This window comes from Scyliorhinus torazame, chromosome 5 (genome assembly GCF_047496885.1).
Source record: "Scyliorhinus torazame isolate Kashiwa2021f chromosome 5, sScyTor2.1, whole genome shotgun sequence".
NCBI lineage: Eukaryota > Metazoa > Chordata > Chondrichthyes > Carcharhiniformes > Scyliorhinidae > Scyliorhinus > Scyliorhinus torazame.
The window spans coordinates 271,868,584-271,885,853 of record NC_092711.1 but is presented as its reverse complement, the minus strand read 5'-3'; the positions used below and the strand labels follow the sequence as shown (position 1 = coordinate 271,885,853).

Below are 17,270 nucleotides of genomic sequence, written 5' to 3'. Positions count from 1 at the left end.
GTAGCGGCTAGTCACGTTTTCATGCAGGACACAGGCTTCGATTGCGGAGGCTAGGGTGAGGCCTTTAATTTTTAAGAACTGCTGGCGTAGGGTGCCCAAGGAGACCCCAAAAACGATCTGGTCCCGAATCATGGAATTGGAGGTGGTGTCGTAACCGCTGGACTGTGCGAGGATACGGAGATGCGTAAGGAAGGATTGAAAGGGCTCATCCTTACCCTACAGGCGCTGCTGGAAGAGATACCTCTCGAAACTCTCATTGACCTCGATGTTGAAGTGTTGGTCGAGTTTGAGAAGGACCGTCTTGTACTTGGTCTTGTCCTCACCTTCCGCGAACACCAGGGAGTTGTAGACATGGATCGCGTGTTGACCTGCCGTGGAGAGGAGGATGGCGATCTTTCTGGTGTCCGAAGCGCTTTCCTTTTCGTTGACTTCCAGAAAGAGCTGGAAGCACTGTTTGAACAGCTTCCAATTAACGCCGAGGTCTCCAGCGACTTGTAGCGGCTGCGGCATGCTGACGGTGTCCATGGCGCAGGATGGCAGGTTACGGAGGATTTGTAGGTAGGTCCCACAGTTACTCCTGGTACTATGATGTGTTGGGTACTCTGCTACACAGACGAACCTACACGGTTGCGAATGGTACAACTCAGTTTTATTACTAACATTTATTTACAGTGGTAAACTGTTTACTGAAGTTCGATCATAACCCTAGAATCTGTGGACCTAGTCCTAATACTATCTTGTAGTGGCGCTCAGCACATGGTGGATGTCTGAGTGGCTTGCTATGAGCTCTGTGCCCTGAGCTGTCTCCTGCTGGAATGCCCAGGAAGTGTCGTGTTCCCTGTTTTGTACTGTGTATGCTCTTGCCTGTGATTGGCTGTGGTGTTGTGCGTGTTGATTGGTCCGTTGATCTGTCCATCAGTATGTATGTATGTTTGTGCTATGATATTTACCTGAGTATCATGACAGGAGATATTTGGAAATTGGATCCCAAAATGGGATTGAAGATATAGTAGGCAATTTAGGGGTTAAACAGACTGAGGGACAAACTGCTAGGGCGGATTCAGAGGAATATGCCCACGTCTGGTCTGAGTTACATTGTCTGATTCAGACTTAAACTCGTTAGTGGGAATACACGGGATGCCCGTGTTCAGCCAGGGTGATTTACTTGAGATCCTTTGGAACACTCTTGTTTGACCAGCCATTAGCCCATGACAGAGTCTGAAGGCCTCTTTTGTCAATCAATGGGAGGTTAGTTGCATATCAATAGCATGGTTCTGTTCTTTTGTATAAATGGGAGTGGGCAATCAAACAGTCAAGATAACGATAATGAGTTCATGTCTGGACACCCCAGGGGCTGGGCACAGTTCAAAGAGAGAGAGAAAGAATCCTGTTTGAACAGTTGGGCAGAAGAAATTGAAAAGCCACAGAGAGAGGTCAAAGAAATCTTTCCCTGAGACAAGCTTTTGAAAAGGGTTATGAAGGAACATCTTTGACAGCAGAAAAATTGCTTTGAAAATGCAAGTATTACCTTTGCCTTCCGTTGTAAGCGGAATGAGAGCTGTATCTTCCTTTGAAGTGCTGTTTGATGCAAACTCGTGCGTTATGGTTAAGGAACTACATGCAATCTGTTATTGTTCGGGTTGAAGTTTAGAAGTTTAAATATTGGGTGCGATCTACCAAAATTGGAACAGAGTCCTGTAGAGCTTAGCCGGGTGTTTCCCAGCGCTCAGAATGCCAAGAAACACCCCGCTATGTAATGCCCATCCAGGTGGATTGGGGGCCTCACGACCAGGCCACACTTAGCCCCATTCTCTGCACTGAGGAGCTCCGCTCGCCGGAACTCATCGGTGCAGCGAGAATCGGGATGCCATTTTTAAATGGTCTCCCAACCTCTCAAGCACCCAACATGACACCCGAATACCCCCAAGCCCCAACTCATTATAGGGGGGACCCTAGCCCGCCCCGCACCACCCCTTGCCCATGCAGAACAAACCCCAGCTCAATCACTGCTGCGCAGAAAATGTCAGCCTGGCAGCTTGGCAGTGTCCCTGCCAGCTAGCAGTGCCACTGGGCCACCTTGGCAGTGCCAAGCTGGAACCCAGGTGGCACTGCCAGGGTGCCAGTTCCAGAGTGCCCAGGTGGCACCAGCAGTGCCAGGGTCAATTCAGGACAATTTAAAAAGAGCAACTTGTAAACTCACTCCCAGTGAGTTCTCCCAGTGAGCCAGAGAAGACACAGCCAGAGTGAGACAGAACCAAGAGTGAGTTTGGAAATTTGAATCCAGGTGGGAATTGAATCAAATCAGTAAGGCAGCTCCTTTTAAATTTCAGGAGTTTAAATTAATTTAAATTAAGCTAGAATTGTGCAGTTAAGGTTAACAAGGGCTGCTCCACCCACTCACATAACTGGTTGGCAGTTAAGTGTCAGTCACTTAAATCTACCTTGATCTAAAAGCAGGTGGGGGAGGGGAGTCAATTCAGGACAATTTAAAAAGAGCAACTTGTAAACTCACTCCCAGTGAGTTCTCCCAGTGAGCCAGAGAAGACACAGCCAGAGTGAGACAGAACCAAGAGTGATGTTTGGTAATTTGAATCTAGGTGGGAATTCGAAGCTGGGTGGGGAGGAAGTGCTTTTTATCCCTGGTAAGTGACTGGTAAGTAGTGTTTCTGTTTTCTTTTTCTTTTCATTGGTATATTTATTTATTTTTTTCTTCGTTGTTTATTTATTTGTTCATTTATTTTTTGGGGAAATTGTAATTGTTGAAGTTAACCGAAGGTTTAAGACATGGCAGGAGATCTCAAACCCGTGTCATGCTCCTCGTGTGTGATGTGGGAGCTCAGGGACACGTCCACTGTCCCTGGCTCCTTCACGTGCAAGAAGTGTGTCCAGTTGCAGCTCCTGTTAGACCACGTGATGGCTCTGGAGCTGCGGATGGACTCACTTTGGAGCGTCCGCGATGCTGAGGACGTCGTGGATAGCACGTTTAGCGAGTTGGTCACACCGCAGGTGAAAGTTACTCAGGGAGATAGAAAATGGGTGACCAAAAGACAGAGCAAGAGTAGGAAGGCAGTGCAGGTGTCCTCTGCGGTCATCTCCCTGCAAAACAGATATACCGCTTTGGATACTGTTGAGGGAGATGGCTCACCAGGGGAAGGCAGCAGCAGCCAGGTTCATGGCACCGTGGCTGGCTCTGCTGCGCAGCTGGGCAGGAAGAAGAATGGCAGGGCTATAGTGATAGGGGACTCAATTGTAAGGGGAATAGACAGACGGTTCTGCGGACGCAATCGAGACTCCCGGTATGTTGCTTCCCTGGTGCAAGGGTGAAGGATGCGACTGCAGGACATTCTGGGGGGGGGGGGGAGGGTGAACAGCCAGCTGTCGTGGTGCACATAGGCACCAACGATATAGGTAAAAAACGGGACGAGGTCCTACAAGCTGAATTCAGGGGGTTAGGAGTTAAACTAAAAAGTAGGACCTCAAAGGTAGTAATCTCAGGATTGCTACCAGTGCCATGAGCTAGTCAGAGTAGGAATGTCAGGATAGATAGGATGAATGCGTGGCTCGAGTGATGGTGCAAGAGGGAGGGATTCAAATTCCTAGGGCATTGGAACCGGTTCTGGAGGAGGTGGGACCAGTACAAACCAGACGGTCTGCACCTGGGCAGGACTGCAACCGATGTCCTGGGAGGGTGTTTGCTAGAGCTGTTGGGGAGAGTTTAAACTAATGTGGCAGGGGGATGGGAACCGATGCAGGAAGTTGGAAGGTAGTAAAACAGGGACAGAAACAAAAGGCAGGAAGGGGGAAAGTGTAAGGCAGAGAAGCCATAGTCAAAAATCAAAAAGGGCAACAGTACAAGGTACAGTGACTGAGGGGAGCTCAGTCAATAGGACCAGGAATACTAAAAGGAATAAATGGGAAGTGAAATCATTAATGGTAAGCGATGTGGCAGGTTGTTACATGAAGATATGGGTTCAACGACAAGGAAAATTAGGAGAAAGGTTAAGAACAAATACAACTTAGGAGAGGTTACTGATCGAGGTGTTAAGATTCAGAACAGAGGTAAAAAAGCCAACGTAAGTGTACTTTACCTGAATGCTCGTAGTATTCGGAATAAGGTAAATGAGTTGATGGCGCAAATCATCGTGAATGACTATGATTTAGTGGCCATTACTGAAACATGGTTAAAGGATGGTCACGACTGGGAGTTAAATATCCGAGGGTATCAAACTATTCGGAAGGACAGAGTGGATGGTAAGGGAGGTGGTGTAGCTCTGTTATTTAAGGATGACATCTGGGCAACAGTAAGGGATGACATTGGTGCTATGGAGGATAAGGTTGAATCCATTTGGGTGGAAATCAGGAATAGTAAGGCGAAAAAGTCACTGATAGGAGTAGTCTATAGGCCACCAAATAGGAACATTATGGTGGGGCAGGCAATAAACAAAGAAATAACTGATGCATGTAGAAATGGTACAGCAGTTATCATGGGGGATTTTAATCTACATGTCGATTGGTTTAACCAGGTCGGTCAAGGCAGCCTTGAGGAGGAGTTTATAGAATGTATCCGCGATAGTTTCCTAGAACAGTGTGTAATGGAACCTACGAGGGAACAAGCGGACCTAGATCTGGTCCTGTGTAATGAGACAGGATTGATTCAGGATCTCATAGTTAGGGATCCTCTCGGAAGGAGCGATCACAATATGGTGGAATTTAAAATACAGATGGAGGATGAGAAGGTAAAATCAAGCACTAGTGTTTTGTGCTTAAACAAAGGAGATTACAATGGGATGAGAGAAGAACTAGCTAAGGTAGACTGGGAGCAAAACAGTTGAAACAGTTGAGGAACAATGGAGAACCTTCCAAGCGATTTTTCACAGTGCTCAGCAAAGGTTTATACCAACAAAAAGGAAGGACGGTAGAAAGAGGGAAAATCGACCGTGGATATCTAAGGAAATAAGGGAGAGTATCAAATTGAAGGAAAAAGCATACAAAGTAGCAAAGATTAGTGGGAGACTAGAGGACTGGGAAATCTCTAGGGGGAACAGAAAGCTACTAAAAAAGCTATAAAGAAGAGTAAGATAGACTATGAGAGTAAACTTGTTCAGAATATAAAAACAGATAGTAAAAGTTTCTACAAATATATAAAACAAAAAAGAGTGGCTAAGGTAAATATTGGTCCTTTAGAGGATGAGAAGGGAGATTTAATAATGGGAGATGAGGAAATGGCTGAGGAACGGAACAGGTTTTTTGGGTCGGTCTTCACAGTGGAAGACACAAATAACATGACAGTGACTGATGGAAATTAGGCTATGACAGGTGAGGACCTTGAGAGGATTGTTATCACCAAGGAGGTAGTGATGGGCAGGCTAATGGGGCTAAAGGTAGACAAGTCTCCTGGCCCTGATGGAATGCATCCCAGAGTGCTGAAAGAGATGGCTCGGGAAATTGCAAATGCACTAGTGATAATTTACCAAAATTCACTAGACTCTGGGGTGGTCCCGGCGGATTGGTAATTAGCAAACGTGACACCACTGTTTAAAAAAGGAGGTAGGCAGAAAGCGGATAATTATAGGCCAGTGAGCTTAGCTTTGGTAGTAGGGATGATGCTGGAATCTATCATCAAGGAAGAAATAGTGAGGCATCTGGAGGGAAATTGTCCCTTTGGGCAGACGCAGCATGGGTTCATAAAGGGCAGGTTGTGTAACTAATTTAGTGGAATTGTTTGAGGACATTACCAGTGCGGTAGATAACGGGGAGCCAATGGATGTGGTATATCTGGATTTCCAGAAAGCCTTTGACAAGGTGCCACACAAAAGGTTCCTGCATAAGATAAAGATGCATGGCATTAAGGGGAAAGTAGTAGCATGGATAGAGGATTGGTTAATTAATAGAAAGCAAAGAGTGGGGATTAATGGATGTTTCTCTGGTTGGCAATCAGTAGCTAGTGGTGTCCCTCAGGGATCAGTGTTGGGCCCACAACTGTTCACAATTTACATAGATGATTTGGAGTTGGGGACCAAGGGCAATGTGTCCAAGTTTGCAGACGACACTAAGATAAGTGGTAAAGCAAAAAATGCAGAGGATACTGGAAGTCTGCAGAGGGATTTGGATAGGCTAAGTGAATGGGCTAGGGTCTGGCAGATGGAATACAATGTTGACAAATGTGAGGTTATCCATTTTGGTAGGAATAACAGCAAAAGAGATTATTATTTAAATGATAAAATATTAAAACATGCTGCTGTGCAGAGAGACCTGGGTGTGCTAGTGCATGAGTCACAAAAAGGTGGTTTACAGGTGCAACAGGTGATTAAGAAGGCAAATAGAATGTTGTCCTTCATTGCTAGAGGGATGGAGTTTAAGACTAGGGAGGTTATGCTGCAATTGTATAAGGTGTTAGTGAGGCCACACCTGGAGTATTGTGTTCAGTTTTGGTCTCCTTACTTGAGAAAGGAAGTACTGGCACTGGAGGGTGTGCAGAGGAGATTCACTAGGTTAATCCCAGAGCTGAAGGGGTTGGATTAGGAGGAGAGGTTGTGTAGACTGGGACTGTACTCGTTGGAATTTAGAAGGATGAGGGGGGATCTTATAGAAACATATAAAATTATGAAGGGAATAGATAGGATAGATGCAGGCAGGATGTTTCAACTGGCGGGTGAAAGCAGAACTAGGGGGCATAGCCTCAAAATAAGGGGAAGTAGATTTAGGACTGAGTTTAGGAGAAACTTCTTCACCCAAAGGGTTGTGAATTCCTTGCCCAGTGAAGCAGTAGAGGCTCCTTCATTAAATGTTTTTAAGATAAAGATAGATAGTTTTTTGAAGAATAAAGGGATTAAGGGTTATGGTGTTTGGGCCAGAAAGTGGAGCTGAGTCCACAAAAGATCAGCCATGATCTCATTGAATGGTGGAGCAGGCTCGAGGGGCCAGATGGCCTACTCCTGCTTCTAGTTCTTATGTTCTTATGTACCACCTTGCGCAGAGGGCATGGACCTGGGGGCCTATAATACCCTGGGAGACCCCATGTGTGCTCTTCCATTTGGTCCCCATTTGGGAAGACCAGCACTGAACGGCACTCACCTGAAGTTTCCAAGGCAAGTGAGGTAGATCCCAGGTTAGATCTGGCCTTGGTTAGGTCTCAGGAACGCATATTAGACTAGCTGACTCACTCTAAATGCAGATTTGCTAGAAAGTGATCCTGTCCACAATCAGTGGGATTCACATCACGATGTCTCGTGACATCGCGTTAGATCTCGTGTGGCGTGTGAGTGGGGTCTCCCGGCATCTATTGGGTGTGATGTGCCGCGCTGCTTTTCGGGTGCAACGAGAACTAATGATCTCACCCATTGATTTTCTTTTGTTTTTCTAATGTTTGCTTATAAAATAACAAAACCCTATTTCTTATGTTATCACTCCCGGAACAAATCAATCTTTCCGCACCACCGTAAAACTTAAAAACATTATGGTTCCGGTCCAGTATCTTAGCCACTGTTGAGACCTGACCAGGCGTCCGTAACAAATTGAGGGCTCGTGGCTGGGATTCTTATGTATAATTCCTTGTTTGGCTTGGGGTTATCAAACTTAAAGACAGTGGGCGGGATTCTCAGATGGCAGGATTCTCCGTTTTGCTGTCGCCTGGGGGTTTCCCGACGGCGTGGGGCTGCCCCACAATGGGAAACCCCATTGACCGTCCAGCATAACGGAGAATCCCACCTGCGGGTCGCAGCAGAAATGTGGTGCGGCGGGGCGGAAAATCCAGCTCACTGAGTGTGTGTGTGTAGATCGATGCATTCGTTCCGGGTTTGAAATATTGAATAGGGAGTGACTAGAAATGGCCCTTGCAGTTGCAAAAGATGTCCCAGAGGTGGAAGAAATTACTCAGAAGCATTTACAAGGGGAACCTAAAGCAAAGTTTGAGTTTGGCAGTGAAACTGCAGTTCGCCCTGGCAAAAGGAGCAAAGATTGCAGATTGTCGGGTATGGAGGGTATTAGCTATGAGGAGAGATTGAATAAACTGGGATTGTTCTCCTTAGAAAGACGGAGGCTGAGGGGTGACCTGATAGAAGTTAATAAAATTATAAGAGGTATAGATGAGGTGAACAGTTGGAGGCTATTTCCTAGGGTGAAATGACAATTACAAGGGGGCACAAGTTCAAGGTGAGAGGGGATAGGTTCAGTGGAGATGTGCGGGGAAGTTTTTTTTACACAGAGGGTGGTGGTGGCCTGGAATGCACTGCCAAGTGAGGTGGTTGAGGCAGATACGTTAGCGACCTTTAAGACTTATCTAGATAGACACATAAACAGATGGGGTATAGAAGGAAACAGGCGTGATCGGCGCAGGCTTGGAGGGCTGAAGGGTCTGTTCCTGTGCTGTACTGTTCTTTGTTCTTATTCTAGATAATACAAGCCAGGGCACAATATTTAAACTTACCAGTAACACAGTCTAACGTTTTAGAATTAGCTCGAATCCAATTAAAAATAAAAGATTTGAAAATGCAGCAAAAACTGAGAGAAATGGGGATGACAAATAAAGCAAAAGAAAAAGAGAGAAGAGAGAGTGGCACTGGCAGAAGCCAAAGAGAAAGAGAGGGTTTTCCCAAGGGAAATGGAAAGAGAGAAATTAGCAAAAGAGAGAGCGAAGAGAGAGAATTTGAACTTCGGAAACTGGCATTGCAAAGAGAGCAACAATTTAAAAGGTTGAAGATAAAGGCAAGAGTTGAGGAAGGACTAGAAGAAGAAGAAATACTTCCTAGTCAAAAGCTTAGTTATAATTATTTTGGAGGAATTAAAGATTCAGTGAGAACTGATGTGGAAGGACAAAAATTTAAAACAGCTATGTAGACTGCAAAAATGGCGGACGATTGTAATTGGTTCATAAAGTAAAGTCTGGTGTTTGACATCAATTTCAATCTATGAAGGATAGAGACTAGGGACATGAAAATCTCACAGGGGGTCCATGCAGAGGAGGTGTAGTTGGTGATGTTAAGGAGAGTGTGCCTCAGAGCAAAAGGAAACCCATGAAAGTGAGAGAGAGACATGAAAATGCAAGTGCTTTCATTGTAACAAAGTTGGACATGTTAAATCGCAGTGCTGGTGGCTTAAGACAAATGCTGGGAAGGCGGACTGGATGAAATAGGATAAGCCAATGGAGTTTATTAAAGTGGGAGGAAAAACTATTGTACCAGTGGAAGAGGTTGCAACAGAGCATACAATCTATTCAGAGGTTGGTGGATAATAATAATAATAATCTTTATTATTGTCACATTAACTTACATTAACTTGCTTGAACTAAAGACATCCACTTCATCCAATGAAGTTACTGTGAAAGTCCTCTAGTCGCCACACTCTGGCGTCTGTTCGGGTACACAAAGGGAGAATTCAGAATGTCCAATTCACCTAACAAGCACATCTTTCAGGACTTGCGGGAGGAAACCGGAGCACCCGGAGGAAACCCACGCAGACACGGGGAAACGTGCAGACTCTGCACAGACAGTGACCCAAGCGGGAATCGAACCCAGGACCCTGGCGCTGTGAAGCAACAGATACCAGGGGCGAAATTCTCCTCCAACGGCGCGATGTCCGCCGACTGGCGCCCAAAACGGCGCCAATCAGACGGGCATCGCACCGCCCCAAAGGTGCGGAATGCTCCGCATTTTGGGGGCCGAGCCCCAACATTGAGGGGCTAGGCCGACACCGGAGGGATTTCCGCCCCACCAGCTGGCGGAAATGGCGTTTGTCGCCCCGCCAGCTGGAGCGGAAATGACATTCGGGGCGGCGCATGCGCGGGAGCGTCGCAGCCGTTGACAGTTTCCCGCGCATGCGCAGTGGGGAGAGTCACTTCCGCGTCCGCCATGGTGGAGACCGTGGCGGAGGCGGAAGGGAAAGAGTGCCCCCACAGCACAGGCCCGCCCGCGGATCGGTGGGCCCCGATCGCGGGCCAGGCCACCGTGGGGGCACCCCCCGGGGTCAGATCGCCCCGCGCCCCCCCAGGACCCCGGAGCCCGCCCACGCCGCCTTGTCCCGCCGGTAAATACCTACTTTAATTTACGGCGGCGGCTCAGGCAATTTCTTGGCGGGACTTCGGCCCATCTGGGCCGGAGAATTGAGCGGGGGGGCCCGCCAACCGGCGCGGCCCGATTCCCGCCCCCGCCCAATCTCCGGTACCGGAGACTTCGGCGGGGGCGGGGGCGGGATTCACGGCGGCTAACGGCCATTCTCCGACCCGGCGGGGGGTCGGAGAATGACGCCCCAGAACTTTTTAAGGAGTATATGTTTATTCATGTGTACCAGATGGAGCAGGTAAGGAGGTTAAGATCTTAAATGATAAAGGAGAAAGTTAATCTTTAATGGAGAGAGATAAGGAGACATGTAATTTGAAAGGAGTATTGCCAGAAAAGGTGGTCATATGTGACATTAATGGTGAGAGCCTTAGTATCCCATTGTGTAAGGTAAGGTTAGAGAGTCTGGTGAAAAGTGGTGAAGTGGTAGTCGGAATAATGGAAAGGAATAATATTTTAGGGTTACAATTTATCCTAGATAATGATAAAAAGCTGGATCACTGGTGGGAGTGAAGCCTACTGTGGTTGAAAAGCCAGTGGAAAGTCAAACAACTGAGATGTTGCAAGAATTATATCCGGGAGTGTTTCCTGATGGTGTGGTACCCAATTACAAAGACATAGGCTGAAACAGGAGGAAAAGGACTTGAGGAGTGCCGATGAGAAGGCTGCGGTTCAATTGTCAGAAACCATGTTGGATCAGATGATTAGTCAAGACAAAGAGCAGCTGGTGGATGAATCATCAGGAACCATATTTGATTAGATGGGCAGTTGAGCACAGAGCAGGTGTTGGATGAAGTGGATGTCTTTAGTTCAAGCAAGTTGGTTGAATTACAACAAAAAGATTAAGAGATAAAGAAGTTATACCAGGAAGCATCTACGGAAATGGAATGGGTGTATACAGGAATATTATTACATTGGAAATAATGTATTAATGAGAAAATGGAGACCATTACATATTCAAACAGATGAGACATGTGCAGAAGTTCATCAAGTGGTATTATCAGTGGGTTATAGAAAGCAGGTTTTGCGGGTAGTGCATGAGGTTCCAGTAAGGGGTCATTAGGGGTAAGGCAGACGAAAATACAACAAAATTTTTTATTGACCTGGACTGCATAAGGATGTAGTTGAATTTTGCAGTACCTGTCACACACGTCAGGTAATAGGGAAACCTCAGGTGATAATCAAACCAGCATCTTCAATAACCATTCCTGCATTCGAGGAACCATTCACGAGGGCACAAGTTGATTGCATGGGCCGTCTGCCTAAAACCAAAAGTGGGAATCAGTATCTGTTGACCATAATGGATGTGTCCACTAGATTATACCTTGGAACTGCAAATGGTTAAAATCTACCAGTAAGGGTTCATATTTAAGTATACTAGTCTCAAGGTCTCATCAGTGAGACACCACATTAAAGAACACACAATATTACTACAGGTTCTAGTTGCATCATTTTTACCTGCTTTGAATGAATCCATTGTGGCTGAGGAGCCTCCAATGTTTCTCTTCCATACTCCAGAGGCAGCACGGTTTTGTGAAGGGGAGGTCGTGTCTCACTAACTTGATAGAGTTTTTCGAGGAGGTCACTAAGATGATTGATGCAGGTAGGGCAGTAGATGTTGTCTATATGGACTTCAGTAAGTCCCTCATGGTAGACTAGTACAAAAGGTGAAGTCACACGGGATCAGGGGTGAACTGGCGAGGTGGATACAGAACTGGCTAGGCCATAGAAGGCAGAGGGTAGCAATGGAGGGATGCTTTTCTAATTGGAGGGCTGTGACCAGTGGTGTTCCACAGGGATCCGTGCTGGGACCTTTGCTCTTTGTAGTATATATAAATGATTTGGAGGAAAATGTAACTGGTCTGATTAGTAAGTTTGCAGACGACACAAAGGTTGGTGGAATTGCGGATAGCGATGAGGACTGTCTGAGGATACAGCAGGATTTAGATTGTCTGGAGACTTGGGCGGAGAGATGGCAGATGGAGTTTAATCCGGACAAATGTGAGGTAATGCATTTTGGAAGGGCTAATGTAGGTAGGGAATATACAGTGAATGGTAGAACCCTCAAGGGTATTGAAAGTCAAAGAGATCTAGGAGTACAGGTCCACAGGTCATTGAAAGGGGCAACACAGGTGGAGAAGGTAGTCAAGAAGGCATACGGCATGCTTGCCTTCATTGGCCGGGGCATTGAGTATAAGAATTGGCAAGTCATGTTGCAGCTGTATAGAACATTAGTTAGGCCACACTTGGAGTATAGTGTTCAATTCTGGTCGCCACACTACCAGAAGGATGTGGAGGCTTTAGAGAGGGTGCAGAAGAGATTTACCAGAATGTTGCCTGGTATGGAGGGCATAAGCTATGAGGAGCGATTGAATAAACTCGGTTTGTTCTCACTGGAACGAAGGAGGTTGAGGGGCGACCTGATAGAGGTATACAAAATTATGAGGGGCATAGACAGAGTGGATAGTCAGAGGCTTTTCCCCAGGGTAGAGGGGTCAGTTACTAGGGGGCATAGGTTTAAGGTGAGAGGGGCAAAGTTTAGAGTAGATGTACGAGGCAAGTTTTTTACGCAGAGGGTAGTGGGTGCCTGGAACTCGCTACCGGAGGAGGTAGTGGAAGCAGGGACGATAGGGACATTTAAGGGGCATCTTGACAAATATATGAATAGGATGGGAATAGAAGGATACGGACCCAGGAAGTGTAGAAGATTGTAGTTTAGTCGGGCAGTATGGTCGGCACGGGCTTGGAGGGCCGAAGGGCCTGTTCCTGTGCTGTACATTTCTTTGTTCTTTGTTTGCTTTAGAGGAGTTCATGTTCAGCATCTCTATTGCTGCTTCCTCACGTTGGGTTGGGGTGGGTTCGGGTTAGGGCAGGGAGCATACTGGTCCACTCTCTGTTGCTTGATATTCCAATTCATCTTGAACAATCATTTCCTGTATGAAGAGAGACTTCATTAGTGTTTAATGTACTCATGGCTTCTGTTTACAATTTTGGTCACCTTTCACCTCTTGGCTCTTGGCATTGCAGATTAGTAGTTATATGATAACTTTAACATGAACGATGATGTATAAGAAACTAGGCATGCGTGGATAAAAAGTGATTTTGATGAATCTAGATGATAGAACAAATGCAACCATTAATACCTTGCTTACTGTTGCATCTTATTGGATAGGTCTGGAACACTTATGGCTATACACACTATTCCTTGTGGTTTAAGTTATAGTGTTCTTGCCAAGTGGATCAAGACATTTTGCTATGTTAAAGGTACTATATGGATGCAGTTGTTACTGTAAAGTTAATGAAGAGGAAGGTTAATACAATATTACAAAAGAACAGAATGTAAAGAGAAAAGCAAAGCCAAACAGCAGTAATCAGAATCTAGAAAGGGAAAGCATCAAAATTCTAAAATGTTTTACATAATTTCCCAGCATACCATGTATTTTTACTGCACTTACTTGATCATTTCTCTGGATATCTTGTTGCCCCACCCAAAGCAGAAGAAGAGAGTCAGGCATCAGCAAACGCCAAATGGCGTGTGTTTGTATGTCTATCCATGTGAATTATATCAACTAATATAATCATGATGTGGAGATGCCGGCGTTGGACTGGGGTGGGCACACTAAGAAGTCTTACAACACCAGGTTAAAGTCCAACAGGTTTGTTTCGAATCACTAGCTTTCGGAGCACTAATCAGTTAGGGAAGGCAGTGAGTAGCTGAATCCCAGGTTCAATCACTGTGCTGAATTAGCATGATCTCAGCCAGAGTAGCTCCTGGAAATTATTATTGGCCTCAGTACCACAGATTGAAGCTTGACCAGGATTTCTCTTCTTGATTGCTATCTCATGACTGCTGCTGTGTGTGTGTATGTGTTGATCTTAGGTGAGGCCATTAAAGAAAAACGGTGTTAAATTAATGTTGCCTGTGCTGACATGGGTAGGTTTTGTGCTGGGAGGAGGCATTCATGGGTTTATAAGTAGTATCAATCCCAAAAGTCATTCTGTGTATTGTAACTCTGTCTTTTTTCATTTACAGGTGTATTATTATGCGGACAAACTGACGTACATAAACAAAGAGTTCAATGGCCGGTTACTGGCAGCACATACCCCAGGAAATGCATCCATTACCATTGAAAAGCTGCGTCCATCTGACAGTGGGAATTATCTGTGTCAAGTTGATAATCCACCAGATTTCACAGGAACTAACATTGGATCTGTAGTGCTCACAGTGTTAGGTAATCCACAGTCACCAGTTTTCCAATAATCGCCTTTCCCTTGATTTTCATGTTTGTGCTCATCAAACCACGATATGCTGGAGACCGGAACACATTCCGTGCCTTGCATCCAGTGCCAGGTAGAGTCTGAAGATAGAGAAAACTTTCATCACATCAATCTGCCGTGGATTCTGAGCATATGTCCCAGTGGTAAAAACTAATGTTGTATGTGCTGCGCCACCCAATTGCAAACTTTCTTATAATTTTAGTGTATCTCCTAAAGTTAAACTTGCAGGCTGATTTTGAGGCTGGGCTATGCAAGGGACAGTCAGGAGCAGGGAAGAAGCATCTGAGTGCAGGTACAGGCTTATGGTGCCACATATTCTGGATTGAGGAGGGGGAGATCAAATGCAATCAGAAAATATCGTTGGGTAGAGTAGCAATTAATCTTGAGCTAATTCAGCTTAGACCAGAGAACAAGGGCTGGATTCTCCTATTTGAAGACTAAGTGCTGATGCCGGCGTGGGAACAATGGTGTTTTATGCCCGAACAAACGGCGCAAAAGGTGCACCGATCCTCCGTATGTTGGGGGGCTAGCAGGCACGCAGCGTAAAGCCCCCAGCTCTACCTGTGGATACAGCCGGAGAATTGCCGGGTCTGTGCCCGCACATGCGCACAGCGGCGGCCTGCAGTGGCCGTGCCGTGCAACATGGCGTCGGCCACGCACGGACCTGGCCTGCCAAAATCTGCCCCTCTGTAATCAGCCTTGCCACCCCCGGAACAGCCCTCACCATTGCCCCCAGCCCCCGCCAAAGCCACCTGTGCCTGCGGAACGGCCCCCCCCCCGAACGTGGCAGTGTTGGACTCAGTCCGCAGCCGCCATGCCGGGCTCATGAAAATAAAAAGGACAAGTGTTCCACGCCGTCAGGAACTCGGCACATCAGGGGTGGAGCATTGGGGGAGGGCCTCAGGTGACGTCCTGAGGCCGTATGCCATTTTCGAAGGGCAGAGCTTTACAAAAGCAGCGCCACCCTTAATTTCGGCGCAAACGGGGATCCTCCGGCCGAACGTGATTTTGGCGCCGGAGACCGGAGAATCCCGCCCCAAATCTGGCATCTTCTATCTTCGTTATCTAATGGTTTTAAGAACTGAACTCTCATTGAGGTCTTTTAAGCCGATCTGTTAATTTAATGGTGGATTATGCCAAATTCAGAGGCTCACCAAATGGCATCAAATGAAGGAAAACACAAAACTCATTATGTTTATGCAAATCCAGGTGTCAAAGATGAAAAGATATAGCTGTCCCCTACTTTTACCTGTCTACACTTGATGTAACAGGGTTCCACCTCCTTGTCAATCCATATTGCCTGAGAACTGTGCGTTCCATAAACACTACAGCAAGATATATATAGGGCGCGATTTAATGGGAAAAAAAGTCCCGTTATGGGCGCGTTTGGCAGGATGTTCCAGTGCTTGCAACACCGAGAACGACCCTGCTATTAAACAGGACTCTCCTTTTTTGGGCCTCGTTAAGGTGTGCCATGCCGCGGCTGCACTTAGGCATAGAAAAGATAAAAATGGCACCCCCATCTCTCAACCCCCACCTCAGCCTCTGGCGATGCCCAATGCCCAATTTACCAATTAGTGGGTCCTCGAGCCCCCTGTACCTCACCTCAAGGGCAGGGCACCCATGGCCGAATCCCTGGCATGGGCAACCTGGCACACAGGCACCATAGCACTGTCAGTGCCCATTCAAGCCTGGCAGTGCCATCTTGGTACCGCCAAGGTGCCTAGGTGGCAGTGCAAGGTGCCAAGGTGGCAGTGCTAAGGTGCCTTTGTGGCAGTGCCAATGTGCCTGGGTGGCATCGGGAGTGCCAGGGTACCACCCTGCTCCAAGCCCGACCACCCGAGGTCGTCCGATTGCCTGGGAGAGCCCCCTACCCCCCAAGTGCCGTTACTCCTGGTCCACTTTTGTGGAAACCTGTGGTAAAAGGCGCCACGGCAGGTTTCCATTCAATCCCACGCCTTGCGTAACTCTGGCGTCAACATATTCAAATGAGACTAACTATTCACTTTGAAAAAAAATCTTTTTATTTAATTTTTGTCCTTTTTAAAAAATAAATTCAAAATACCCAATTCATTTTCTCCCCCCAATTTAGCATGGCCAATCCACCTGCCCTGCACATCTTTGTGCTGGGGGTGTGAGACCCACGCAGACACAGGAAGAACTCCACACGGACAGTGACCCAGGGCTGGGATTGAACAGGGTCCTTGGCGCCATGAGGCAGCAGCACTAACCACTGCACCACCGTGCTGCCCTAAACCTTTGTCAAAAACACGAACAACAACAGTAAAGTAAAAAAAGAAAACAATAATGTAATCTACGCAACCCCTTTTCCCGAAGCAACGCCGCCCCTTTGCACTCCCCCCCCCCCCCCCCCCCACCCCCCTCCCCAGCAACTAACAGTAACCGATTCCTTGAAATACAATGTGAATGGTTGACATCTCCGGTAGAACCCCTCAATTGCTCCCCTCACAGTGTATTTGATTTTCTCGGGGTGCAAAAGCTCCATTAATTCCCTTAGCCACACCAAGGCACTGGGTGGCGTGGCCAGCCTCCAACTCGGACCCGCCTCCGAGCAACCAAGAAAGTGAAAGCAAGGACATCTGCCCCTGTATCTGGCCGCAGCTCCGCCACATCCGAGACCCCAAATATAGCCGCTAAAAGACAGGGCTCCATCTCAATGTACAGGATAGCCTGCTGCTGAAATAAAAACGCAAAAACCCACAAGTTTGGAGCAGGACCAGAACATGTGCGTGTGATTAGCGGGCCCACTCGAACATCTCTCGCACCTGTTCTCAACTCCCACAAGAAACAATGCATTCTAGCTTTAGTAAGTGTGCCCGAAACATTATCTTGAGCTCAGCCTCACACACAATGATGTGGTGTTCACCCTGCGGAGGGCCTCACTCCACACCTCCTCCTTCAATATAGGTCCCAGCTCCT

General features: G+C 46.8%; 1 protein-coding gene across 1 annotated transcript in view; it reads left to right on the top strand.

Annotated features, from left to right (window-relative positions):
* Positions 1–17,270, top strand: part of LOC140421131 (V-set and immunoglobulin domain-containing protein 1-like) — a 79,889-nt gene that overhangs the window by 44,314 nt on the left and 18,305 nt on the right. The window contains exon 3 of the mRNA XM_072505558.1: positions 14,086–14,284. Coding sequence (XP_072361659.1) covers positions 14,086–14,284 — 199 coding nt within the window. The remainder of the gene's footprint in view (positions 1–14,085; positions 14,285–17,270) is intronic.